We start from the raw sequence: 26,218 nt of genomic DNA, 5'->3' as shown, positions 1-26,218 counted from the left end.
TTAGGGTTGGAAACCTCCCTTTGAGTCCATAGTTAAGCTTGGAATTCAGCAATGCAAATGAGCTTGCAAATCAGCGTGCTGCCCATGCCGCCTAGAAAACTCAAATTCTGACCCACGGTGAAAGGAAATTGTTATTTTCATTTCTGGTTTATGTCTTCCAATCTCCAATATTTTAGCACGCGATATTGAAGACCCTACTCACGTGATGGCTAAGGACACCCCTCACCAGCTGCAGGTGAAGCCTCAGGCAGGTGCATTCGTCTCGGTAGGCCTTAATGAAGTAAGGGTGGCCAAGATCAAACTTGGGACGCCGGTGCATAATGTCGGTCATCACTTGTGCTAAAGCAAACCTCTCCTCGGGGTCCAGTGTGTGCTGGTAGGCTTCAAAGTAACTATCCAGAAGCTGAAAATAAAACTGATGGTCAGGAAAACGGCAGAGGCAGCCCCAGCAAAAAGGGGAAGCCTCCGCCTGTGCCCAGGCCAGCCCTGGGGCCTCTGTAGGAGAGACACGCTCTGAACCTCTGGGGGCCGAGGGGCCCTGGTGTAGACTCACGCAGCATCAGTACACATCTGGGCAGTTAGTAAACCCCCAGACAGTCAAGGAAGGCGAGGGAAGACCACAGGCTTCGAGGCTAGAAGAACTCAACTTGAGTTTGACCTTCTGCCCCTGTCCCCTCTTCCTCTGTTCTTAGGGGTGAGGTATGTAATCAATAACATAATTCTGCAATAATTATAAGTTCTAATGAGACAATCCATCCAAAGGTACTTCACCAAATATTTACCACTCCTAGAAGCCCACCCTACTTTCCTCTGTCATGACCTCTCCATAGTTTATCACTCTTGCTAAAATGGTACACGGGCCTTTGGATACGGCTGCTACTTTAGGTTTTCACATCTCTCCTGTGAAGGCCTCCACATGCTTGCATAGTAAACACTTCCGTCTTTTTTGAAACTGGAGATTAAACCCAGGAGCATTCTACCTCTGAGATATACCCTCAGCCCCACTCTTTTTTTTGGTGGTGGTACTGGGGTTCCTGGAAACCCTTCTACCCCTGGGCTACACTATTTTTCTTATACTTTTTAACTTGAAAACAGGGTCTCTTAAGCCAGCACGGCTGGCTTCGAACTTGTGCGATCCTCCTGTCTCCGCCTCCCAAGCGCGGGGATTACAAACGTGCACCACCACGCCCGGCCCTCAGCCCCTTTAAAAAAATTTTTTTAAACAGGGTCTTGCCAAATTGCTGAGGGCCTCAATAAGTTGCTGAGACTGGTCTCAAACCTGTGATCCTCCTATATCAGCCTCCCAAGTACTGGGATTACAGTTGTGTGCCACCATTGTTTGTTTAATTTTGAGGGCACAGACACTGAATCTAAGAGGGTAGAGGAGAAAAGTTTTCCTCCTTTACGTTAGAGAGTTAAACAGTGGTGAATGAATAGTGCACTAGGAATCGACTCCTACTCAGGAAGAGATGCTCAGTGTCTGACGACCTAGTGCTAAGGCTTAAGGAGGGAGGGTCTGGACCACTGTAGTTAGCACCTGATTTTATGAGGTTTTTTTGGAGGGGGGATATTGGTCTAAGGGACCAGGATTAACCTTAATATGGAAAGGAAAACACCAAAGGAGGCTAAAAGCTCAGGCCACAGGAAATGTTCCACAGGTTAGGAACCTGGCACGTTCCAAGGGTACAGACGGAAAGATGTAAATGAAATTGATGGTCACCCCTTTGACTGTGAGTCCCAGGGAAATGAAGCAAGTGGGTGACCTAAATGACTTTGTTCTATCCACCCAAGCTCTACTCTCCAGTAATATCCAATTATTAAATAGCAGAAGGCAAAACAGAAATGAAGGAGGAATGACTGCATGGGGTAAGAAGGTGTCACTCAGTAGCCCCAGAAGGAGATTAGAAAAGAAATAACTACCTGCCTAATTCATTCTGGACTAACCTGAGCCCTTTTGGCTGGGCCAGCGCAATCCCAGGAGCTGGTTTATAGTATTTACACTTCCTTGACCTGTTTTTGGACAAAGGGCCCAATTGTTTGGCTATTTGGTTCATGGGGAGCAGGGGTGTAGAGAGTTCTTATGGTTGACTCCAATCACTGAAGCCAACTTGCAGAGGCCCTGCTAAACTGTACGCCAGCTATTGCCCACGGGGTTGTCAGATTGAGCAAATAAAAATATAAGATATCCAGTCAAATTGGAACTTCAGATAAATAACACATACTTTTTTAGTATAAGCATGTCTCAAAGATTGCAATATTTATATTTGGTAGCCTCAGCTGTTGAGAAGGAAAATGTGGCTCTCTTTCTATTAAGCCTTTTCAAGCTTTGAGTTGGACGTTGAGAAGCTTTCAGGCAGACCCTTGCAAAATTTTATCATGAATTCTTTCCCAACAGGGTGGGACGTGATCTTTCTGCCTCACGGGTTCTATTTATTATCTGTTTGCTAACTGGCCCATTTCCACTTAAACTCCGGGCTGGTATTTGTCTAAGAAGTCTTCCCAGACTGTCAAATGTCACCTGTGTGTGGCAAGGGCCAACTCTCAGGCAAAGTAATATGTTGCACACACTGGTAGTAGGCTTCAAACACTGGAGAAAATAAGAAACTAGATGAAACAAACTGTCCTGTGTTTATATTATTTCTACCTCAGACATTTTTTTATTTCTTGGATTTAAAAAACTTTTTTAAAGTGTGTTTTAGGTCAATCGAAAGTGAAAAAAGCCAAAAATCAATGCTAGCTAAAACATATCACAGAATGTTTCCCTTTCAATGGAATAATACATGAAAATCTTCTCACTGCTGTATACACTCTTTCAGATTACTCCATAAGTGTGTTCTTTATGGCCATGGAGAGAGTGCAGATATTAGCAGATAGTAACATCACTTAGGAACTGGTGCGAGGTATCTGCCTTTTCTGAGTCTCTTAATCTACTTGGCACCAGTTTTAATTTTATGAATCTTCACACATGATATGGTTATTTTAAGGACTTAAAAGAGCCCAGCCAAGCGTGGTGGCCCACGCTTGTAATCCCAATACTTGGGAGGCTGAGACAGGAGGATCCGGGTTCGTAGCCAGCCTCAGTTACTTAGTGGGGCTCTCTGCAACTTAATGAGACCCTGTTTCAAAATAAAGAATAAAAAAATCGGTCTGGGTATATAGCTCGGAGTAGAAAGCCCCTAGGTTCAATTCCTAGAACCACACACACACACACACACACACACACACAAATAAAAATTAAAAAATAAGCCAGGCATGGTGGCACACGCTTGTAATCCCCACACTTGGCGCCGGTTCGAAGCCAGCCGCGCGCGCTGGCTTAGGAGACCCTGTTTCCAAATAAAAATGTAAAAATAGGTCTGGGAGTGTAGCCCGTGGGAGTGTATCCCAGAGGTAGAAGGGCTTCCAGGAACCCCAGTACCACCAAAATAAAATAAATAAATAAAAAATAAAAGAACCCATTATGTCCAAGGATTTTTTAAGTAGCGATACTAATATACTTAACAATCAAAAACAGTTGAGCTTGGCAGTGGAATCAGTTCTGAGGAAAATCAATTGTACTATAGATAGAAATCTGGCTTAGCCATTAAAAATAGGCTCTTTAGACAGAATTTCTGACTTAGAAGGCCATATTTTATCATTTTGGCACAGATGAGCTCAGTTACTATAGGGAACTTATTCTTGGGATAGGAAGGAAAGAGATTTTCAACGATTGTTTTAAATTAAATTGCTTCATTTACCCTAGAAAAAAACCCAGAGAACAGCTCTGATAGCAGAGTAGACTCTCAGCTAACGTGTAGAGAAATTGGTTTGTTTTCCAGTCCTCTCTGCCCTTCTATTCTTCTTTTTCCATTGAGGCTGCCCAGGGCCTCCTTGGGCTGAGAGGTACGGGAAGGGAAGGTGTGTGGGGAGGGGAGGTGGGGAGAGAGACAGAGAGACAGAGAGAGAGAGACAGAGAGACAGAGGGAGGGAGGGAGGGAGGGAGGGAGGGAGGGAGGGAGGGAGGGAGGGAGGAGGGAGGCTGTTTAAAACTCATGCCAGGACCAATAAACTTGCTGAGTCTCAGGATCCTGTTTTGTTTATATTTAATACAGACTTTTCAGTTATTGCACTATGAGTCTAAATCTCTTATTTGCTTCTTTGATCAAAATAAGGCAGATCAAGGTTGCACACTAACCAGTAGAGGCCAGTTATCTTTGGAAAAAAGAAACATTTTCCAAAGCCCAAGTCTTGCACCAATCAATTGTTTGTTTTAAAAAATCATGTGGCCGGGCGTGGTGGCGCACGCTTATAATCCCCGCGCTTGGGAGGCGGAGACAGGAGGATCGCGCAGGTTTGAAGCCAGCCTCGCTGCCTTAAGAGACCCTGTTTCCAAAAAATATATAAAATAGGTCTGGGAGTGTAGCCCGGAGGTAGGATGGTCTCCAGGAACCCCAGTACCACAAAAATAAATAAATAAATAAATAAATAAATAAATAAATAAATAAAAGATCATGTGACCAGCTGAGCATGGTGCTGCACACCTGTCCTCCCAGTACTTAGGAGGCTGAGACAGGAGGATCACAGATACCCAGCCAGCCTCAGTAACTTAGCCGAGATCTTCAGCAACTTAGAGAGATGCTGTTTCAAAATAAAAAATAAAATAGGACTGAGGGCATCACTTGGAGGTAGAATGCCCCAGGGTTCAAATCAAATGACCTACATGTGCAGGAATTACAGGCCAGCAAGTAGATGAAGTGGTAAACTGTGTGCTATACTAGAAAAAAAATTAAACATTCCTTCTTCCCATCTTTAGAACATATCATAGAGCACTGTAGTCTGACCTTCACACCCATAACTCTTTCAAAAGAGTCCTACACAGTCATTGCTGACTGCTTGGTTTGGGGACTCCCTCCTGCCCACCCTCCCTCCCTTCCTTCCCTCCACCCTCCCTTTTCTCTCTCTCCTTTCCCCCCTCCTCTTTCTGCTCAACCAATGAGCTACACTCCCAGGCCTTTTTATTTTATTTTCAGACAAGGTCTCACTAGATTGCCCAGACTGCTCTTGAACTGGCGATCCTCGTCTCGGCCTCTCGGGTAGCTGGGATGACAGGCGTGCACCACCACGCCTGGCTAGGAGTCGTCTTTCTTGGCGATTCCCTGAGTTCCACACCACAGCCATCCTCTCCTACGTGAACTTCTTTTCTTTTTAGGCTGGCTCTCACAATATTATTTCCTCCGTGTTTTTCTCTCGTCTATCTGGCTGTTCCTTCTGGTTCCGTGCCCTGACCCTTAAAGGCAGGTGTTTCCCAGGGACTCATTCAGACATGTCTGGCTTCCCCCACGTGTCTTGATTCATTTCCACATTCGCACCTCAGCTCACACCTGCTCTGAGCTTCAAACCTACAGCTCCCCACAAGACATTCATACCTAGGCTGCAGCAAACCCCTCACCTGCCCTGCATCCCACAGTCATACCATCTCCCCTTTTATTTATTTATTTATTTATTTATTTATTTATTTATTTATTTATTTTTGAAGGGGAGTAAAAGGTTTATTGGAAGCAGCAGAGAGTGGGGCAAGGATGGCTGAACACCCCCAAAGGGGCTGGAACTCTGGGTCCAGCAGCTGCCTTCAGGACAATACTTGAGAGTAGCCCAAGCCGAATTGCCTTCAGGTGCAGGCTGCTTTCTTCCAGAGTCCACGCGATTTGCCAGAAGGGAATAGAGAAAAGTGGCCGAACACCCCATAGGGGCGGTCGAAACTCCGGGGTCCAGTAGCTGCCTTCAGGGTCACTACCTGAGTGTCGCCCGAGCCAAGTGCCCATCAGTTGCAAACTACTTTCTCCCAGAGTCCACGCGATCTGCCAGAAAAGAGGTACAGGTCACCCCTAGGGGCCTGGCCAGCCATGATGTCCAGCAGAGGCCTTCAGGTCACTACTCGAGAGTCTCCCGAGTCACGTGCCCTCAGATGCACTCTGCCTTCTCTCAGGGCCAACACGACCTGCGAGAGAGAGAACAGCTCCCCAAAAGGGGAGGGGGTCCCAAGCGGGAAAGTCCCCCCTTTGCCATCCGACTGGCCAATGCCTGACCGCTTGCAAGTCCTTTTGTGGTTAGGGTGACTTTTGGGATTCCAAGGAGAATTTGCATAGGACATTTACAAGTTCTTTGAAGGGTCTCCTTTCAGGAATGCCAGACTTGCTTGGTGGGTTTGTTGATTAGGAAACTCAGGATGGCTTTGTGAAGCTCTGGCCTTATCTCCTGAGCCTTTGGAGTTTCAGGCATTTGTCACCCCTCAGGCCATCTCCCCTTTTAAAGGCCCCCTCCCCTGCATTCTATTTCTCCCTGACTCCGAGGAAGTCCTATCAAGTCCAAATCCTGCTCTTTCCACTTCAACATGTTCTCAGGTCTGATCCTCTTCCCTGTTCTCATGCCTCATCGTTACTCTAGGGTCCCTTTCAAACTCTTCCGGCCACTGTTGTAGTAACTGCACTTCTTTTTTATTTTATTTTATTTTATTTTTTCGGGTCTGGCGATGGAACCCAGGGGGCATTCTACCACTGAGCTGTACCCTCTGCCCTATTTTTTTTTTTTATTCTTTATTTTGAAACCGGGTCTCACTGAGTTGCAGAGGGCCTCACTAAGTAGATGAGGCTGTCCGCAAACCGTGATCCTCCGGTCTCAGCCTCCTGAATGCTGGGATTACAAGCATGCGCCACCATGCCCAACTACTGCACTTCTTTTTCATAAGGGGCTTTCTTTTTCTTTTTCTTTCTTTTTTTTTTTTTTTTTTTTTGTATGTGTGTGTGTGTTACTGGGATGGAACCCAGGGGCATTCTACCTCTGAGCTACACTTCCAGCTCTATTTTTTTATTCTTTATTTTGAAACAAGGTCTCACTAAGTTGCAGCAGGCCTCACTCAGTAGCTGAGGCTGGCCACAAAGCACGATCCTCCTATCTCAGCCTTCCAAGTACTGGGATTACAAGCATGCTCCCCCACACCCGGCTTTCTCCTAGGGGCTTTCTATTCCGGTCCTTTCCCCGCCCTGACACTAGGACAGATGCTGTGAGCAAAGCTCTGATCCTATTTGTCACATCTGGAAGGTCACTGACCGCTCTCCTGTGCCTGTGTGCTAAGCTCTACAATAGCACGATCCACATGCCCTTCACAGTCTGCACCCAAAATACATGTTTAGACCGTTTCCCATCACTCCCTGGCCAGATCAGTGTAGGTCGACTCTTGATCCTAACTGGCCATTTCCGTGCAATAGCTCCCTGGTCTTATAAATACTGTTTACTCTGCTTGAAAATCTTTTCTCCCCCCCCTCCCATGGACAGTATCTTAACTCATCTTTTAGCAGCAAGATTAAGTATGTATTCTTCTGGGAAGACTTCCTAGCATTTTCTCCGTACTGACAGCTACCATGCAAGACCTATCTCTCCCTCCACTGATGTCCCCAAGGCTCTTGAATGTACCTTTTTTTTTTTTCTTTTGCAAGTCTGGGGATGGAACCCAGGGGCCTTCGACCTCCAAGCTACATCCCCTGCCCAATTTTTTATTCTTTATTTTGAAACCGGGTCTCACTGAGTTGCAGAGGGCCTCACTAAGTAGCTGAGCTGTCTGCGAATTGCGATTCTCCGGGTCTCAGCCTCCCGAATGCTGGGATTGCAAGCATGCGCCACTAAGCCCAACGAACGTGCCTCATTTTTAAGCTGTTAGCTGCTGGGCTATACTATTTGCTTAGAGACTGAATCGACTTTTATAGGTTATACATTATTTCAAGGTAGAGATCATCTTTTATTCACCTGTACCTATATGTCCCTGATCCTGGAACAGGACCTGGCAGAATAAAAACTTATTATTTGATGAGTAAGCTAACAAATGGTGATTGTCAAAAGGACTAATAAGCTGAGTGTGGTGGTGCACACCTGTAATCTCTGTACTTGGGAAGCTGAGACAGGAAGATCACAAGTTCAAGGCCAGTGTGTGATAACTTAGCCAGACACTGTTTTGAAATAAAAAGTAAAGCCGAGTGTGGTGGCGCACGCTTGTAATCCCCGCACGTGGGAGGCTGAGACAGGAAGATCACGCAGGTTGGAAGCCAGCCTCAGCTGGTTTAAGAGCCTCTATTTCCAAATAAAATATAAAATAGGTCTGCAAGTGTAGCCCGGAGGTAGAAGGCCCCTGGGTTCCATCCCCAGTACCACCAATAAATAAATAAATAAATAAATAAAGTAAAATTGGGCCAAGGGTGCAGCTCAGAGGTAGAATGCCTCCGAATTCAATCCCCAGTAAATCTATTGGTGCACAGTAACTTAATTATACATCAAAGTGAGACTCAGGGTGATACATTCATACATGCACACATCGCTTGATCTGTTTTCTCCGAATCCCACCACGCTTCCTTGTCATTTATTACTGAGATGTAAGCCACTAATGACATGGTTAGTGATTTAGCAGCTCGCTGTTTCCTTGCTTTCAACTCACGCTTGTAACTTACTGCAGGCAGTACTGCCTGTGCAGCTGCTCTCACCCGCCCACAAGCAGCCTCGACTCCCAAGGCCAGGAGCGGGTCAGCCAGCTGATCTGTGTTTAGCAACAAGACTGGTCCCTATAACTGGAGAATGAGCGAGTGAGCCTGAGGAGAATCATCATCCCTTCTCACTAGAAGCGCACATACGATTAGAAAGGCCTAAATCATACGGCCTTTAGCAAATTGTGCCTGCAGATGAAGTGGTGTTCTTTACATTTTATTTTTATTGTGAAAAAGAACCAGAGTAAAGAAAATTTTACTATTCACATCTTTATAGCCAAGAGTATTAATATAAAAATGATATGCTTTACTGAAATCTTCCCTAAATGTCCCTCTGAGTTTTATACACACACACACACACACACACACACACACACACACTACTAAGTTTTATAAGAATGGCATTTAACATGTGCTTTGTCTTTAAGAAAAATACCTTGCATTTGTTTTCCAGGAGAGCGGCTTCCCAAGTCCACATGTCACACAGCACAGCGAATCTGTCCACGCTGGCATGGGCCCAGACCCAGGACTGACCACTTTTTGACTTGCTGTCCTCTTTGTGACCTTAGAGAGGGGATGGCAGTGATTAGAGGCAAGATTCCTGAGAAGCTGTTTTTATTAGAGACGTGTCCCTCGGAGCACCAGTGGAATCTCAGAAAAGGACACATGGAACCAGCCTCACTGATTCTACAGAAGTCAGCTAAGAGCCATCTGCAAAGCCCAGGTGTTAAGTTCATACTTGTTGATTTAAGTCAACAGGAGATTTTGTTTTTTCTTTTCAGTTTTAAAGACCAATTTTAGAAATAAATCCAAAATTCATTAACTTGAAATCCACGCCCAAATGTCCTCAGACATAAAACACTAAAGGTAAAACATACCTTTCTCCTAAAGACAGGCCTCTGGGGGTTTAACAAAAAAATCATCCTAACATACTATTTCCACTCACGTTAGCCGAGTCAAAAAATTTCAGAGAAAATTTCCAAGATATTTATTAATTATGTTAATTACTAAAGTCAAGAAAGTTAATTGTTGCTATTATTCAGATGAAATATTTTTCCACTATATTAATGTTACTGTTTGCTACCAGCATTATTATTGCTTTAAATTTTCAAGGGCCTTATTTCAGAAGAAAATATTAGAAGGTAAAGAAATTTGCAGTGCTGAAGTCAAAGTGGAGTCCTTACCAAATACACGATGGGCACTTAACAAGAGAAAGAGTTCTGGCCAGGCGTGGTGGCGCACACTTGTAATCCCAGCAGGTTCTCAGACAGCCTCAGCTACTTAGTGAGGCCTTTCACAACTCAGTGAGACCCTGTTTCAAAATAAAGAATAAAAATAGGGCTGGTGTAGCTCAGAGGTAGAATGGCCCTGGGTTCCATTCCCAGTATGGGAGAGAGAGAGAGAGAGAGAGAGAGAGAGAGAGAGAGAGAGAGAGAGAGAGAGAGAAACCTTGATCAGAAACTTCTTTGGCACCAACCAGGAAATCATTTAGAATGGTGACTATATATACTTAAAAGCTCAGTTGGAAGATGCTCCCAGTTAAGTGAGCACCAACTACGTGCTTCAAGAAAACTAAATTCTTAGCAGCTAAAAATGGTTAATGTGGGCCGGGGGAAAGCCCACCCGTTGCTGTGCGCATGGTGGTCACCATCACTAGGAGCTGCATTATGATGTGAGACTAGAATGTGCCAACAAAAGTATTAAAATAGTTATTTGGCATTGTAGATTTACATGGAAAAAATGATGCATCTGTATGTAGAATCATCTGTCAAGATAAAAGCTATCAGAGCTGAAATTAAATGCCTTGGGATGTTGGAGCCCATCACAGAATTCATGATTCAGATGCCAACGGCTGCGGCAGACGGACACCCAAGAGTTCAACACCACATTCAATTCTGTCCAGGATCTGAAAAGGTAGTTGGCATTCTTCAAACAGCATTTATAACAATATGAGCAGGAAGTCTCCTTAAATTACAGTCTACAGATATTAAAAAATAGTGCAGACCCTTGCTGAATTTCCTTTTAGGTGTCACAATGTGTCTAGAAATTCTCTGCTCTTTCCAGATGTAATGCTAATGTGATCTTAGTATCCCAAAAGAAATATCCTTACCTCATCTCTTCCCAAAGTTGGTGCCAAAAGGGAGAGAGAATACAGCTTGCGGGTTACTTGATTACCCGAGTAATGATTCCTCCCTCTGAGCCTATCTGGCATTTGCCTAGCCAGATCTTCTTGCATCCTGGTGGTTTCCTCTTAGAAACCCAGGGATGTCTCTGCTTCTAAATTCTTCAGGGTCAGTCACTCATTTCACTTACTTCTACTTTGCTTCTTTAAGAGCCCAGCAGCACATCCCCTCCACCCCATGGCTGATGCAGAAATGTTTCTGCACAGCAAGCAGAGTCTAAACAACAGCAAGGATGCCAATGGAGCCCCGAAAGAGTGGTCACAGTCTCCATCAGAAAGGGGGAATGAAGCTGAGCACGTTGGCACACGCTTGTTATCCCGGTATTTGGGAGGCCAAAACAGGAAGGTGGCAGGTTCGAGACCAGCCTCATCAACTTAGCAAGGCCTTCCTCAATTTAGCGAGACCCTATTTCAAAACAAAAAAACAAGATAGGGCTGGGGGTGCAGCTCAGGGGTAGAGTACTTCTGGATTCAATCCCTAGTACCACACAAGGAAAGGAAGGAAGACAGAAGAGAGAAAAGAAAAGGGGAATTAGCTGAAAATAAAACTGAGCCCTTTATAAAGTTGAAGTGTGTCTTGGGCATAGAAGGTCGTACTAGGGATTAAATTCAGGGGTATCTTACGTGCCCTTTCCATGTTTTTAAATTTTGAAACAAGGTCTTGCTAGGTTGCTGAGAGTCTCAATAAATTGCCAAGGCTGGCCTCGAACCTGCAATCCTCCCGTCAACCTCCCAAGTACTGGGATTACAGATGCACATCACCCCACCCAGCTTGGTCAATTGCTTTCTAAAAATCTGACTTCTTACCTTTTTCTCTCTCGATGTAGTGGCTGGCCACCAGCAGCAGCTCTGCCTCTAGCTCCTTCAGATCCTCCAAGGCTCTATCGTACATGATGGGCACCCCTTGCGGGTCCCGGGTGTGGATGCAGCCAACAGCTGTGCTATAATAGTCATCCTGGTTCTCCATTTCCGAGAACTCCATGAATTGGACGCTGTGGACCTGTGGAAAGAAAGCCAAGCCCAGAAGTTACTGGAAAAGGGAAAGCTGTATTTTGTCAATCCAAATGGACCGAGCAGCAGGGTTCTCCTCCCACTCAGTGTGTCTCCCATGGAGCTGCATATATGCTGAATGTATAAAAAGCTGTATACAGATAAAAATATATGGACGAAGAATGTGGGCGGGGGAGAAGTAGTTCCTGGGACGGATAATTAGCTGATTAGTTCATTTCTCTGATAAATTCAAGAGCAACTGGAAGAGGGAAGCCAATGGAGTGGCTTCTCAATGTGCACATGGTAATGTGTATCTGCAATCTCTGCTACTCGGGAGGCTGAGGCAGGAGGATCACAAGTTTGAGGCTGGTCCGGGCAATTTAGTGAGATTCTGTTTTTTTTCAAAATAAAAATAAAATAAAAAGGGCTTGGGACCTAGCTCAGTAATAGCCTAGCATGTGAAAGGCCCTGGGTTCAATCCCAGCAATATGTTGTTTGGACACACACACACACACACACACACACACACACACACACACCCCACATACGCGGGTCTCTGGAGTCAGAGTGCCTGTTTCAGGTTCTGGCTCTGCCAGGATCCATCTTGGGCTAGTTGCTGGGCTACTCTTAGCCCCTGTTTCCTCATCTGTAATATGGGGATAGTGGAAACATCGTACAATACAACAGCTGCAGACAGCATGTGACATCACATAGATGAGGAACTGGGATCTATAAACATTAGCTGTTAAAGATATTTTGGTTGTAATTCTCTAAGTATTTCCAAATACGTCAGTGTCAGCATGGTCTCGTGTCCCAGTAATGTACTGGGTTAGATAGTGTTCCCCAGATTCATTTCTGCATGGAACCTGTAAACGAGACCTTATGTGGAAACAGAGAATAGAGATATGATCAAGTTAAGATAAGGTCATTTCGGAATTGGGTGGATTACCAGTGACTGGAGTCCTTATAAAAAGAGGGCAATCTGAGCTGGGCACAGTAGTGAATGCCTATAATCCCAGGATTCAGGAGTCTGAAACATGAGGATCGCACATTTGAGGCCAGGCTCAATAACTGTGAGACTGTTTTTAAAAAGGAGCCGGGTGTGGTGGCGCACACTTGTGATCCCAGCATTTGGGAGGCTGAGACAGGAGGATCGTGGTTCACAGACAGCCTCAGCTACTTATGAGGCCCTTTACAACTCAGTGAGACCCATTTCAAAATAGAGAATAAAAAATAGGGCCGGGGAGCTGAGCGTGGTGGCGCACACTTGTGATCCATTTGAGAGGCTGAGACCGGAGGCTCGCAGTTCGCGGACAGCCTCAGCTACTTAGTGAGGCCCTGCCCAACTTAGTGAGACTCTGTTTCAAAATAAAGAATAAAAAATAGGGCAGGGGGTATAGCTCAGAGGTCGAATGCCCCTGGGTTCCACCCCCAGACCTGCAAAAAAAGGAAAGAAAGAAAGAAAGAGAGAGAGGGAGGGAGGGAGGAAGGAAGGAAGGAAGAAAGAAAGAAAGAAAGAAAGAAAGAAAGAAAGAAAGAAAGAAAGAGCGAGCTGAGGCTATAGCTCAGAGGTAGAATGTCCCTGGGTTCCATCCACAGCACTGCAAAATAAATAAGTATATAAATAAATAAATAAATAATAAAATTTAAAAATAAAAATAAATTAAAAAGACTGGAAGTATAGCTTAAAGGTAGAATGCTCCTGGGTTCAATCCTCAGTACTCTCTATCCCCACCAATCCCTGAAAAAGAGGGAAATTTGGAGAACAACTCTTAGGGAAGAAGGCCCTGGAAAACAGAATAAACGTGATACACCTATCATCAAGGATTACCAAAGACCAGCGGAAACTGACGGCGACCATCAGAAGCTGGAGAAGTCAGAGACCTGTCTTCTCTAGAGCCTTCTGAGAGCTCACAGGCACACAACACCTTGACTATAGATGTGTGTGTGTGTGTGTGTGTGTGTGTGTGTGCGTGTGTGTGACCAGGGATTGAACCCAGAGGTAGTCTACCTCTGAACTAAACCCCCAGCCTGATTTTGTTTATTTGTAAACAAAATCTCACTAAATTGTGGAGGCCTCATTAAGCCGTCAAGGCTGGCATCGAACTTTCAATCCTCCTGTCTCCGCTTCCCAAGTACTGGGATTACAAGCGTGCACTACCACATGCAATGACTTAGGAGACTTTGCAACTGCTAGAGAAGCCGTTTCTGGATTTATTTTGTGTGTGTGGTACTGGGGATGTAACCCAGGGGCATTCTTCCTTCAAGCTACACCCCTAGACCTATTTTGCCTTTTTACTTGGAAACAGGGTCTCACTAAGTTGCTGAGAGCCTCACTAATTAGCTGAGGCTGGTGTGAACCTGTGATCCTCCTGTCTCAGCCTCCCAAGCATGCACCACCACACCCAGCTGCATTTCTGTTTTTGAGCCACTGCTCTTGTGTTATTTTGTTATGGGAGCCCTGGGAAACTGGTATAAATGAAGAGTATTTCAATCGTAATATTATTTTTCTTAGATAACTGAAGAGCTGTTGCTTTCTGAGAATCATTATTCTAATAAAAATTCTCAACATTTCAAATTCCTCCACTCTCCTCAAGATTCTAAACTCCCTTTCTTTTGGGCCCACTCTCCCCTCTCACCTAGCAGAAGTCTCTCAGCTGCACCACTCCCATGGCCTTCCTCCTCCTCCTCCTCCTTCTCTTCCTCCTCCTCCTCCTCCTCTTCCTCCTCCTCTTCTGCTTCCTCCTCCTTCTCCTCTCTCCTTTGCCCCCTCTTCCCTCCCTGCTCTTTTTCTCTCTTCCTCCTTTTCTCCCTCCTCCTCCTCCTCCTCCTTCTCCTCTTCCTCCTCCTCCTCTGCTTCCTCCTTCTTCTCCTTCTCCTCTCTCCTTTGCCCTCCTCTTCCCTTCCCTCCCTGCTTTTTCTCTCTTCCTCCTTTCCCCCCCCTCCTCCTCCTTCTCCTCTTTTTTCTCCCAGTGGAGGATGAAGCCTTCTCCTATAAAACTACTACCTTCCAATACTTTGAATCCCATTCTTATTGCCTTCTCTTTAAAGATCTAATTCCTCCCAGTGTGATTCTTTTCAGTCCACTGAAACATACTCACATCCTTCTCAGTTAAAAATATCCTCATCTGAGCAGAGTGGCTCATGCCTATAATTCCAGTACTTGGAAGGCTGAGACTGGAGGATCACAGGTTCCAGGCCAGTTTCAGCAATTTACTGAAACCCTGTTTCAAAAATTAAAAATTACAAAAATATAGCCTCACGCCTTTCAACCAGTTTCTGCTCTGCGTCTCCTTTGGCTCGCAGTCTAACCTCCCAAGATGTTATCTATGCCCTATCTCCATTTCCTCCCCTCCTATACCTCAATCCATTCCCATCTGGGCCCTGTTCCAACAAGCCACCCAAACCACCCTGGCAGTGACCAACAGTGACCCCTGCTCTACACCCAACAGCCTTTCTTTAGTGGCTTGTCTTTTTTCCTCTCCTGGGGCCGCTCAGCACTCCCTGCTCCTTAAATGACTCTGTCCCCAGGCGCCAGGGACTCCATAATCTCCTGGATCTGGCCACTTTCCAGCCATTCCTTCTCTGACATTGTCAGCTATAGTTTTTAAACCAAGTCATTAAGTGATGTCCACACCCAAGCCCAAGCCCGGGGCTCATCTTTCATCCCGTATTCCTTCTCTGGGAGGCGGCATCCACTTTCACACCTTCAGATTATTTGCTTCCCAATTTATGTCTAAAAGCCAGACCCCCTGGAGCTCCAGACCCATGTATCCAGTGATCCATTTGGCAACTCAAAAGCCCCTCCCATTTATCAGGACTGAACAGTGCCACCTTCCCCCACAAACCAAGGCCACCTCCAGCCCATCTTAACACATTGCACCATCATCACCCACTTGCTCCCATCTGAATCATTCCTGACGTCTCCACCTGCTTCACCCTGCGTGTCCATTCTATCACCAAGTCCTGTTGGGTTTACTTTCTATCTCTCAAATTCATCCACTTCCCATCTCTGCCTATGCCACCCCTGTGCAAGTTATTATTATCCTTCACTGGAGTCTAGAAGGTGCTAAGCTGATCTAGACTCATGTTTATGCATGTGTACATGGTGTGTGTGTGTGGTGCTGGGGATTGAACCCGGAGGCATTCTACCTCCAAGCTACACCCACAGCCCTATTTGATTTTTTATTTGAAAACAGGGTCTTGCTAAGTTGCTGAGAACCTCACTAAGTTGCTGAGGCTGGCTACGAATCTGTGATCCTCCTGTCTCAGCCTCCCAAGTTCTGGGATTACAGGACTACTCCACCATGCCCAGCATGATTCCTGACTAATCTCTCCATGCCCTTTCGGGCCCGGGCTTTCCTTCCTCTCCATGGCATTCACTGCTGGTGGAGGAACTATTTTATCACCCTCCATTCCCTGCATTATCTCTGAAAGGCCTCCACTGCTCATAGATTAAAGCAAAACTCCTTCACAGAGCCTGAATGGTAGGGCCCGTGCCTGTCTCTCCAGTCCCTGCCTCTCAGCTGATGCTGACTGTGCCCTCCAGAGGACATCTGAGCATGCCTGGAGATGCTCTGGTTGTCACAACTCAGAGGGATGTGCTACTGGCCCCTAGTGGGAAGAGGCCAGGATGCTGCTAAATCCCCTGAAAGGCACAGAACACCTCATCCTAGTGAAGAATCAGTCCCCACAGGTTGCCAGTGCTGAGGTGGAGAAACCCTGAGCCGGCTTCATTTGCGTCACCCATTCTCCACCAGGTTTGCTACGTCCTGGTCATTCACGCCTTCCTTTGGTTTCTCAAAGGTGTCATCTCCCTCTGGACACGGGTCCTTTGCATAGGCTGCCTCGTTCTATGGAAAAGCTCTCTCTCCTCCTCACCTAGTTAAGGTCTCCTCGTCTTCTAACCTCAGCTCAGTCATCGCTTCCATTAGGAGCCTCCTTCTCCCCCTCGCGCTGGGACCATGGACCGCTCATCTCTTTCGAGGCGCTTACTGAGGTTGCTGTTTTACATTTATCTGTGTGATCTTTGATCAGTATTTGTCTCACCCACTGGATATAAAGTACATGAGGGTAAGGGACATGCCTATTTCTGTCCCTCACTTTATTCCCATTGTTTTGCACAGTCTAACACAAAGTAGGTGCTTAAAATACTTGATAAATAAAATAACAAATGAATGTATATTACAAATATTTTAGCATATAGGTTTCTTTGAATCTATAATTTCTTTCCTTCTTTATTTTCCCTTCTTTCTTTCTTTCTTTCTTTCTTTCTTTCTTTCTTTCTTTCTTTCTTTCTTTCTTTCTTTCTTTCTTGTTTTTGTTGCTGGGCATTGAACCCAGGGGCATTCTACCTCTGAGCTACATCTCCAGCCCTATTTTATTTTCTATTTTGAGCAAGAATTTCACTAAGTTGCTGAGGCTGGCTTTGAGTCTGTGATCCTTTTGTCTAACATGTGCCAATATGCCAAGCTCTCCCTATACTTTTCACATATACCAGTCCAAAAATTCTTATTCTTATAAATTCTGATTTCATGTCACTAGAGCCTAAAAAAACATTCTATATGAGGGATATTAATGCCCAAAGTAGAAAGTGGTTCTTGGAGGACAAAAATAGAATCCTTTTTGGGTTTTGGTGGAACTGGGGTTCCTGGAAGCCCTTCTACCTCCGGGATACACTCCCACACCTATTTATTTTTAATTTTTTTTTATTTGGAAACAGGGTTTCTTAAGCTAGCGTGGCTGGCTTTGAACCTGCGCCATCCTCCTGTCTCTGCCTCCCAAGCACGGGGATTACAAGTGTGCGCCACCACACCCAGCTTGAATCCTATTCTTTTTATATATGAAGCATAGACATAAACATTGTACATAAGCAAATATATGGCACATCTCTGGTATTAACGTTTCTTCAGAGCATGGTGATTAGAAAAAAATGTCTAAAGAGGGTGTTTGTGAGGAGAGCCATAATGAAAGAAAGATTATAAAACACTGGGCTAGAAATACATGCAACATAATATTTATCTTCTAAGCATTTTTAAGTGCAATCCAATGACATTAACTGCATCCACATTAATGTGCACCATCATCAACCATCTCCAGTATTATTCTTATCCTGAAAAACTGAAAATATGTACCCATTAAATAATAATTCCCCATATCCTCCATCCCCAGTCCCTGGCCACCACCATCCTTTTTTCTGTTTCAATAAACTTGACTACTCTATGTACCTCATATAGATTTTTATCCTTTAGATATTTATCCTTTAGATATCCACATAGGTATTTATTCTTTTGTGATTTGTTAGTTTTATTTAGCATAATATTCTTATTCTGAAACAGGGTCTCACTAAGTTGCTAAGACTGACCTTAAGCCTGTTATCTTGGCCTCTGTTATGGTTAGATGTAGAATGTCCCTTGAAGAGTTTTAATGTTCAGAGGTGATGTACTTAAGTCATGGAGATTCTAACCACATCAGTGGATTACTCTATTGTAGTGGATTTACTGGGTGGCACCATAGGCAGGAGGGTGTGGCTACAAAAGGCCGGTCCTTAAGAACTGTGCTTTTGTCTTTGAATTCCCTTTGTTGTTTCTCATCTCTTGTTTCCCAGTCTCCTTGATGTGAGATAAGAACCCTTGCTTTTTATTTTTTTCTCTACTTCTGGCCACCATGCCCTGAGATCTGCAGATGCCAGCCTCAAATCGTCTTAATCCTGAAATCTCCAAAAACTGTGAGCAGATAAATCTTCCTTCCTCTAAATTGTGTGGACAGTTGTTTTGGATTCTAGCCATGGGAACACTGACCAAGACTAGGATTACAGGCATGCACTGGAATTACCACTCCTGGCTAACCTGATTTTCTTAGTTGTTATTCATGAGTCATCTAAACTGTGGGACCAGTGTCTCCAATCTTTGATTTCACATCTACTCATCTCTATAACATAAAAACTTGGTTGAGTAATCAGTTGTTGAATAGAATTTATAGAATCTATAAATTTTAAACAGTCATATCTTGATTCTCCACTGACCTGTCAATTGGTTTATACACAGTGCATTGTCTATTATACAAAACTTCCTAGAACCTTCACAAACAGAGCAGATAATGCTTAGCTTAGATGGTTAATTGCCTATATCAGACAGGACAGAGTGCCTTCATTACATGGCTCTATAGTTTTGATATGCTGTAAAGTTCTAGATTCTTAATCATTTAAACAGAAACTTAAAATTTTTCCAATAAATAAATGTGAGCCTTTCTTTTTTTCTTTCTTTTCTTTCTTTCTTTCTTTCTTTCTTTCTTTTTTTTTTTTTTTTTTTGTGTGTGTGTGTGTGGTACTAGGGATTGAATCCAGGGCATTCTGCCTCCAAGTTACACCCCAGTCCTATTTTTTATTCTTTGTTTTGAAACAGGGGTCTCACTGAGTTGCAAAGAGCCTCACTAAGTAGCTGAGGCAGGCTGCAAACCTGCAATCCTCCTGTCTCAGCTTCCCAAGTACTGAGATCACAAGTGTGTGCTACCACACCCAGCTCAAATGTGAGCATTTCTAAGTAACAGCTATCATTTATAATATTTCAATGCCAGGATATTCCATAGTTAAGCATTCCTCCAGAAGGTGGTGAGTTTGTCTGATTAGTTTATCTTTTCCTAAATCATCTTGTATTAATTTAAGATAATAGTAGTTCAGCCTAGGAATCCAATCAAAATTGCTTGGTAAATGACTCGGTCAACTTGTCTATAATCTTTTAGAAAGAAGTTCAAAGGTATCTTCTACTTTCGTCTTCATCTCTAGGATATAATGACATGATTATGGCTAATCGTTCTGCGTTTGAGCAGCATGGTAGACTTTACAAAACGTGTTCATGTAAAGTCCTTTCATAATCTCACAAACCATTTCATTTCATTAGGGAAAGAGAGTTTCTTTTTGTAAAATAAACATTTATTAAATACCTACTATGTGAAAGATACAAATCCAACTCTTTAGTTTCTTTTGCTGCCTGAACATCCAGCAAACATCTCAAACTTTTCATGCTCTAAACTGAGATTCTGATCTTCTCAACAAATCTGCTCCAATCACAGCTCAGTAGACAACAACTCCAAACTTCCAAATTCTCAGGCCAAAATTCTGGAATCGACCTCAACTTCTCTGTCTGGAAACCATGCTAGCTTTATCTTTAAAATGTAGTTAAGTGTTACATAGTGATGAGGGTACATTTGATGTGCTCTTAGGTGATTTTTCACCCAACACATACCTCCACAAACATAGATGGTATAGCCTACTACATGGTACAGGACTACAAACCTGTATAGCATGTTACTGTACTGAATACTCTAGGTAATTATAACACAGTGATAACAATTTGTGTAGCTACACATATCTAAGCAGGTTTGTTTACAACAATATCACCACAAACACAAAGTAGTGCATTGCATTATGCCATTACAACAGCTATGATATTGCAAAGGGATAGGAACTTTCCAGCTCAAAGTAGTAATCTTATGGGAACCACCATTGTACTGCAGTCTATCATTGTTCCAAATGTAGTTATGCAGAATCTGACCATTTTTCACCAGGCTCCTTTCTTAGACACATGGCCTCTGGTATGATTAGTACAATAGCCTCTTAACTAGTTTCCCTGTGTCAGCCTAAAGTGCCCGCTGTCTCTTCCTACTACAGAGCATGAATGTTAAAACATAAGTCAAATCACATCACTCTTCTGCTCAAAATTCTCCAGGGGCTCCGCTTCTCACTCAGAGTCAAAGCCGAAGTCCCCACAGTGGCCCACAAGGCCCCACATCATCTCCCAATGTTGTGAGCCATCTTGGCTCACATGGCTGAGATTACCATCTCTGTCCGGCTCTGCTACTCTGCACTGTACTTGACTGAGTGGAATTTGTCAGCGAACAGACAAACTTCCAAGGATCGGAGGGAATTTAGAAGCAGTACAGACTTTGCAGTCTTCTTCATTTCCCAGCAATGTTTACCCTTCCCTAAAGCTTAACTCATAACAGCATTATTGTCCTGTGATCACTTTGTCAGCTTCTGTGTTTAATCGCTTTTTTTATGATGTTTTGTTTAAACCTTCAATAAAAGAAAAATGCCAGCTGCAGGAAGACAGGAGAGTTGCCTGCCTCCTCTCCAGCAGCCCCAAACCTTAATAATAATAATTTCAGGCTCAGTCATTCATGCAAGCAGCATCTGCTGTTATCAGTCCAGCACATCCCGCCATCTCTCTAGCTTCACTCTTACTGTTTCCCATCATCAATTCCAGCCACACGAAACATCTTGTTGTCTCTGCAACTCTGCTGTGCAGTCATGCCTCAGGACCTTCCCACTGATTCTCCCTTCTGTCTGGCACTCTTTTCCCAGATGGTCATGCTTCCTGATTTCCTTTAGGCCTTTACTCAAATAGTCCCTGCTCTGCAATGCCTTTCCTGATTGCCCTACTTATAACTGCAACTCTCTTGCTACCTCCAGCACTCTCTGTCCCCCTTTCCTGCTGAATTCTTCTCTTACTATCTTCATTAGTCCACAAAGGCTAGGTAGTTTGGTGATAAATGACCCCAAAGTTCAGTGTCCCAACACTGAACATGCACTTCTCACTCATGCAGAGCCCCCTCCAGGACCAGTGACCATATTCCAGCAACAACCCAGGGATCCAGGATACTTCTATCTTGTGACTTGACTATCTCAACCTATGCCTTTCAGTGAAGAAGAGAGCCAGAGGGCCCATGCCAGCTTCTACGTGCCTTGAATTAATACTAACATATGTCATTTCTGCTTATAGTCCACTAGCCAAGGTTAGCCATAAGGTCCCACCCAACTACAAGGGCCAGGAAGTTTGGGGAAATTTTGGTGCCAAATCACAGGACAGTCTCTGTTTGTTTGTTTGTTTGTTCGTTTGATATTAGAGATTGAACCCAGGGACATTCTACCTCCGAACTATACTCTCAGTGCTTTTTATTTATTAATTTTGAAACAGAGTCTTGCTAAGTGGATGAGGGCCTCACCAATTTTCTGAGGCTGGCCTCAAAACTGCAACCCTTGCTGGGCGTGGTGGTGCACACGTGTAATCCCCACGCTTGGGAGGCAGAGACCGGAGGATTGTGCAGGTTCGAAGCCAGCCTCGCTGGCTTAAGAGACCCTGTTTCCAAATAAAAATATTTTTTAAAAAATGGGTCTGAATGCCGGGTGTGGTGGTGCACGCTTGTAATCCTCGCGCTTGGGAGGCGGAGACAGGAGGATCGCGCAGGTTCGAAGCCAGTCGTGCTGGCATAAGAGACCCTGTTTCCAAAAATAAAAATAGGTCTGGGAGTGTAGCCCGGAGGAAGAAGGGCTTCCAGGAACCCCAGTACCACCAAAAAAAAAAAAAAAAGGGTCTGAGAGTGTAACCAGAAGATAGAAGGGCTTCCAGAAACCCCAGTACCACCACCACCACACACACACACACACATACACACACACACACACACACAAAAAAAAAAACCTGCAATCCTCCTGTCTCAGCCTCCCAAGTACTGGGATTACAAGTGTGTACCACCATGCCTGCTTGCTACTTTCTTTTTAATATTTACCTCTCTCCACAAGCTAAGTCCCACCATGGTAGGAACTTAGACTTTGCATACCGCTGTGTCCCTAGAGCCTAGAACAGTGCTTAGTATATTTGGTCAAAATATGTGCAGGATGAAAAAAGATGGAGTTAAGGCCTGTGGGAACAGGTGAGCCAATAACCAAGCACCGCCACAGGCTGAGGGCCACGATGGAAGCAGGTGAGCCAGGGGAAGAAGCGCTGAGCTCTGCACCGCGATGACAGGAAGGCTTTGGGGCGGGGGAGACATTTGAATGCACTCCAATCAGAGCAGGCATTTCCCAGGAGAGCGGAGGTTAGGGCCAGAGGAGCCCAGAGATGTGAACAGCTCTGCCCATTCAGAGGAGGTCCAGGCGCTGCTCTGTGAGATGAGAGTATAGGAACGGTGGAGGGAAACGAGGTCCAAGAGTTAGCAGGAGCCGGTTTGTGCTCTGCCCTGTAAATGTCACCAAGGAGCCTGGACTTTATCTTGTGAGAAACAGGAAACTCATGTGTGACTTCAAGCAAGGAAATAAGTATGATTACATTTGGGCAAAGATCCCAGAGAAATTTACCAAGCGATGAGGACAAATATTCTCCTATTTAAAATTCTTCTCTGTTCCCCACAGATGTTGGAACTGGTCCCACTTCCTAAGGAGAGCCCAGCCCAGGTCTGGCTCATTCTCCTCTGCATTCTCTTCTTCTTCTTCTCACCTCCCACCACCTCCTTACAGCAGCATCTGCAATGATCAGGCCACGGGCCAGCAGGTTCCAAACACACCAGGGGCTGCCAGGCCTCAGGCTGGAGAAGCCACACTCAGGGTCCAACAGCAACAGCCAGGAAAAGCCTGCTGCCTCATCTGGGGCTCTTTCTACTCTGCCACAGGACTTTAAGCAGGCTCATGAAGTGGCAAAGTGTCCATGACAGATTGTAAGTGCCTTCTTTTTTCTGGTATTATTATTGAGTGAATGGTCACTAATGTCAGCCCAAGACTTAATCTATGGGACCAGACACACTGGGCCAAGGGCCAGCGGCCAGAGAAGGGGTCCCCACCTTCAGATATTTTCCCATGTCTGGCAAGCCCAGTAGTTTTCCTCCCAGCAGCTGTGTCCCAGGCCTGGTGAGATCAGCCGCACAGATTCACATCTGTGCTTCTCTTTCCACTACGTGGGAATAATCGCACCATTGGGGCTGGATGTCTGGGTGCAAATGCTGACAAGCCACACCAGTGGCATATGGCTAACCCACACTGAGGGCTCTGACAGCCAGCCACTGCCTTGACTATCTCCAGCTAAAGCAAAAGCAGCTGGTAGCTCTCGAGGGTGACATTATTTTTATTTATGAGAGAATCGGAAAGAAATATAGCATTACCCCGGAAACTCTTCCTTCGATCAATGGGCAGGGCGGTATTTGTCTCCTGCTTCCTGTATTTCTACCCCTACCCCACTCCCCCACCCCCACAGACAATCTGAGAAAGAACTCTTTGGAAAGAATGTTTTAAAAATCAGATTGGAGATTTGAAGATGGTGGCGGCCGCAGTTGCAGTGGCAACCGCGTCCACAGCAACAATAGCTGGCAGCGGCCAAATAGGACAGGTATTCCTCTGAGAAACCCTGGACATCAGATTTTGGTTTAATATCTGATTGGGACAATATATAGAGACATTTATAGCCATGACTTCCAACTAAAATATAAGAAAGAAGAGATGGACCAAGATGGTGATGGCGGCGACAGCAGCGGCCAGTATTTAGGAGAGCTAGATAAAACCAATTCAACCCACCTTGAACTGTTGGAGAAATCTCCCCAAAAAAGACTGCTCCTGCCCACATGCTCAGGAATTCTGGACAACATACTATGTAAGAAAAATGCTCAGGAGGAGGGCCAAGATGGTGGCGGCGGCAGTGGCCAGTATCAGGGAGAGGCAGGTAGATTCATTGTAATCTACCCTGAACTTTTGAGCAAATCTCCCCAAAAGTAGACTGCACCTGCCCCACATGCTCAGGAACTCTGGACAACATACTCTGCAAGAAAAATGTTCGGGGCACGTCAGATGGAGCCCGGCATTGTCGAATAGGCCAATGTCGCGCGCCCCGGTGGCCAAGGGTGCTCCTGGCCGCCGCGCTCCTCTGCGCAGCGCTGGGGCTGGGTGCACCTGGAGCAGCAGAACCTGCTCTCCATGGTGAAGCTGTGGGCCTCAGCTCTTGGAGGGGAGATAAAACACATTGCTACCAAGTATTTGGGCCCCCAACTCCTGCAAAAGACATGTACTGTTTTCCTTTATTAAAATATATTGAAGAGGGAGGAAGATGGCAGTGGCTGCAGTTGCAGCTGCAGCGGCGACCAGGGCTGCAAGGGTGATGGTTAGCAGTGGCCGAATAGGATATGCATCCCCCACCCCGAGAAACCCTGGACAACATATTTTTATTTAATAGCTGATTGGGACAACACACAGAAACATTTCCAGTCATGACTTCCTATCTGAAATATAGGAGAGAGAGTGGAAAATGGTGGAATTAGAGGCAAGACTGCAGTGCGGAGCCCACCACTACAAGAAAATTGATTTTTGGATGGACATCCCAGAGGAGATCAGAAAGCAGACTGCTCCTGCCACACATGCACAGGAATACTTAACAACAACATACTCTAGGAGAGACCAAGAAGGCGGCAGCCAGTATTCAGGAGAGGTAGACAGAGCCAACCAAATCCACCTTGAATTTTTGAAGAAATCTCTCCAAAAGTAGACTGTTCCTGCCACACAGGCTCAGGAACTCTGAACAACATACTATGTAAGAAAAAGTTTTGTGGAGACAACCAAAATGGTGGTAGCGGTGGTGGCCAGTATTTGGGAGAGGCAGACAAATCCAACCAAATCCACCTTGAATTTTTGAAATCTCCCCAAAAGTAGACTGCTCTTGCTGCACATGTGCAGGAATTCTAGACAACACTCTATGTAAGAAAATGTCTGGGGCAAGTCGGAGGAAGCCCCATCTGTATTACTGGGCCGATTCGCTGCGCTGGGTGTCCCGGGAGACCTCAGCTCATGGCCACTGCGCTCCTCTGCGCTGCGCTGGGGGTCAGGACGTGCTTGGAGCAGCGGATCCCGCTCTCCATGGTGAGTCTGTGAGCCTCTGCTTTCAGTGGGGAGATAAAATCCATTGCTGCTAGGGAATTGGGCTCTCAGCTTCTGCCAATGATATGTGCTCTGTTCTCCTACTAAATTATATGTGTACAAATGTGTGTGTGTGTGTGTGTGTGTGTGTGTGTGTGTGTGTGTGTGGAAAAATGGGGACCTCTGTAAACTTCATGCCCACAGTGACAGGAACCAGAGCCTGCAGGGCGGTGAGGATGGGTCTGGAGCCAGCAAGGCCCGGAGCCTGTTGCACAGCAGGCCTGGAACTGGGGCCTGCTTCACAGCAAAGGGCCAGCAGGTTTCTTCAACTGTGTGGCCAGGAAGCAATAGAAGCTGCCACTGCCTCACCTAATTTCTCAGCAGATTTCCAGATCCAAGTGACCTCTATTTTATTTTATTTTATTAATTAATTAATTTATTTATTTATTTGGTGGTACTTGGGGTTCCTGGAAACCCTTCTACCTCCAGGCTACACTCCCAGACCTATTTTATACTTTTTATTTTTGGAAACAGGGTCTCTTAAGCCAGCGCAGCTGGCTTCGAACCTACACGATCCTCCTGTCTCCGCCTCCCAAGTGCGGGGATTACAAGCGTGCACCACCACGCCCCACATAAGTGACCTCTATTTTTAAAAAATTGGTTGTGGGTGGATCATCCTGTCAAAGTTACTCACCTTCTGGCTTTCAGGTTTTCAGTAAGTGGGATTAAGTGTGGAGAAATAGAAGCTCTAATACATTGTTGGTGGGATTGCAAGTTGGTGCAACCACTTTGGAGAACAGTATAGAAGATCCTCAGAAGGAGGAAAACAAACTTACCATATGATCCAGCAATACCACCTCTGGGTATCTA

The 26,218-nt window shown here is 45.1% G+C and overlaps 1 protein-coding gene across 1 annotated transcript in view; it reads right to left on the bottom strand.

Moving 5' to 3' along the window:
* LOC308266059 (uncharacterized protein) overlaps positions 1–26,218 on the bottom strand; it is a gene marked incomplete at both ends in the record, with an annotated part of 178,896 nt that overhangs the window by 113,966 nt on the left and 38,712 nt on the right. Inside the window, 3 exons of the mRNA XM_080700095.1 lie at positions 203–403; positions 8,944–9,071; positions 11,497–11,689. Coding sequence (XP_080556221.1) covers positions 203–403; positions 8,944–9,071; positions 11,497–11,689 — 522 coding nt within the window. The remainder of the gene's footprint in view (positions 1–202; positions 404–8,943; positions 9,072–11,496; positions 11,690–26,218) is intronic.

This window comes from Muscardinus avellanarius (genome assembly GCF_963383645.1).
Source record: "Muscardinus avellanarius genome assembly, chromosome: 8".
NCBI classification, from domain to species: domain Eukaryota; kingdom Metazoa; phylum Chordata; class Mammalia; order Rodentia; family Gliridae; genus Muscardinus; species Muscardinus avellanarius.
The sequence above is the reverse complement of the archived record's forward strand: the minus strand, read 5'-3'. Positions and strand labels throughout refer to the sequence as shown.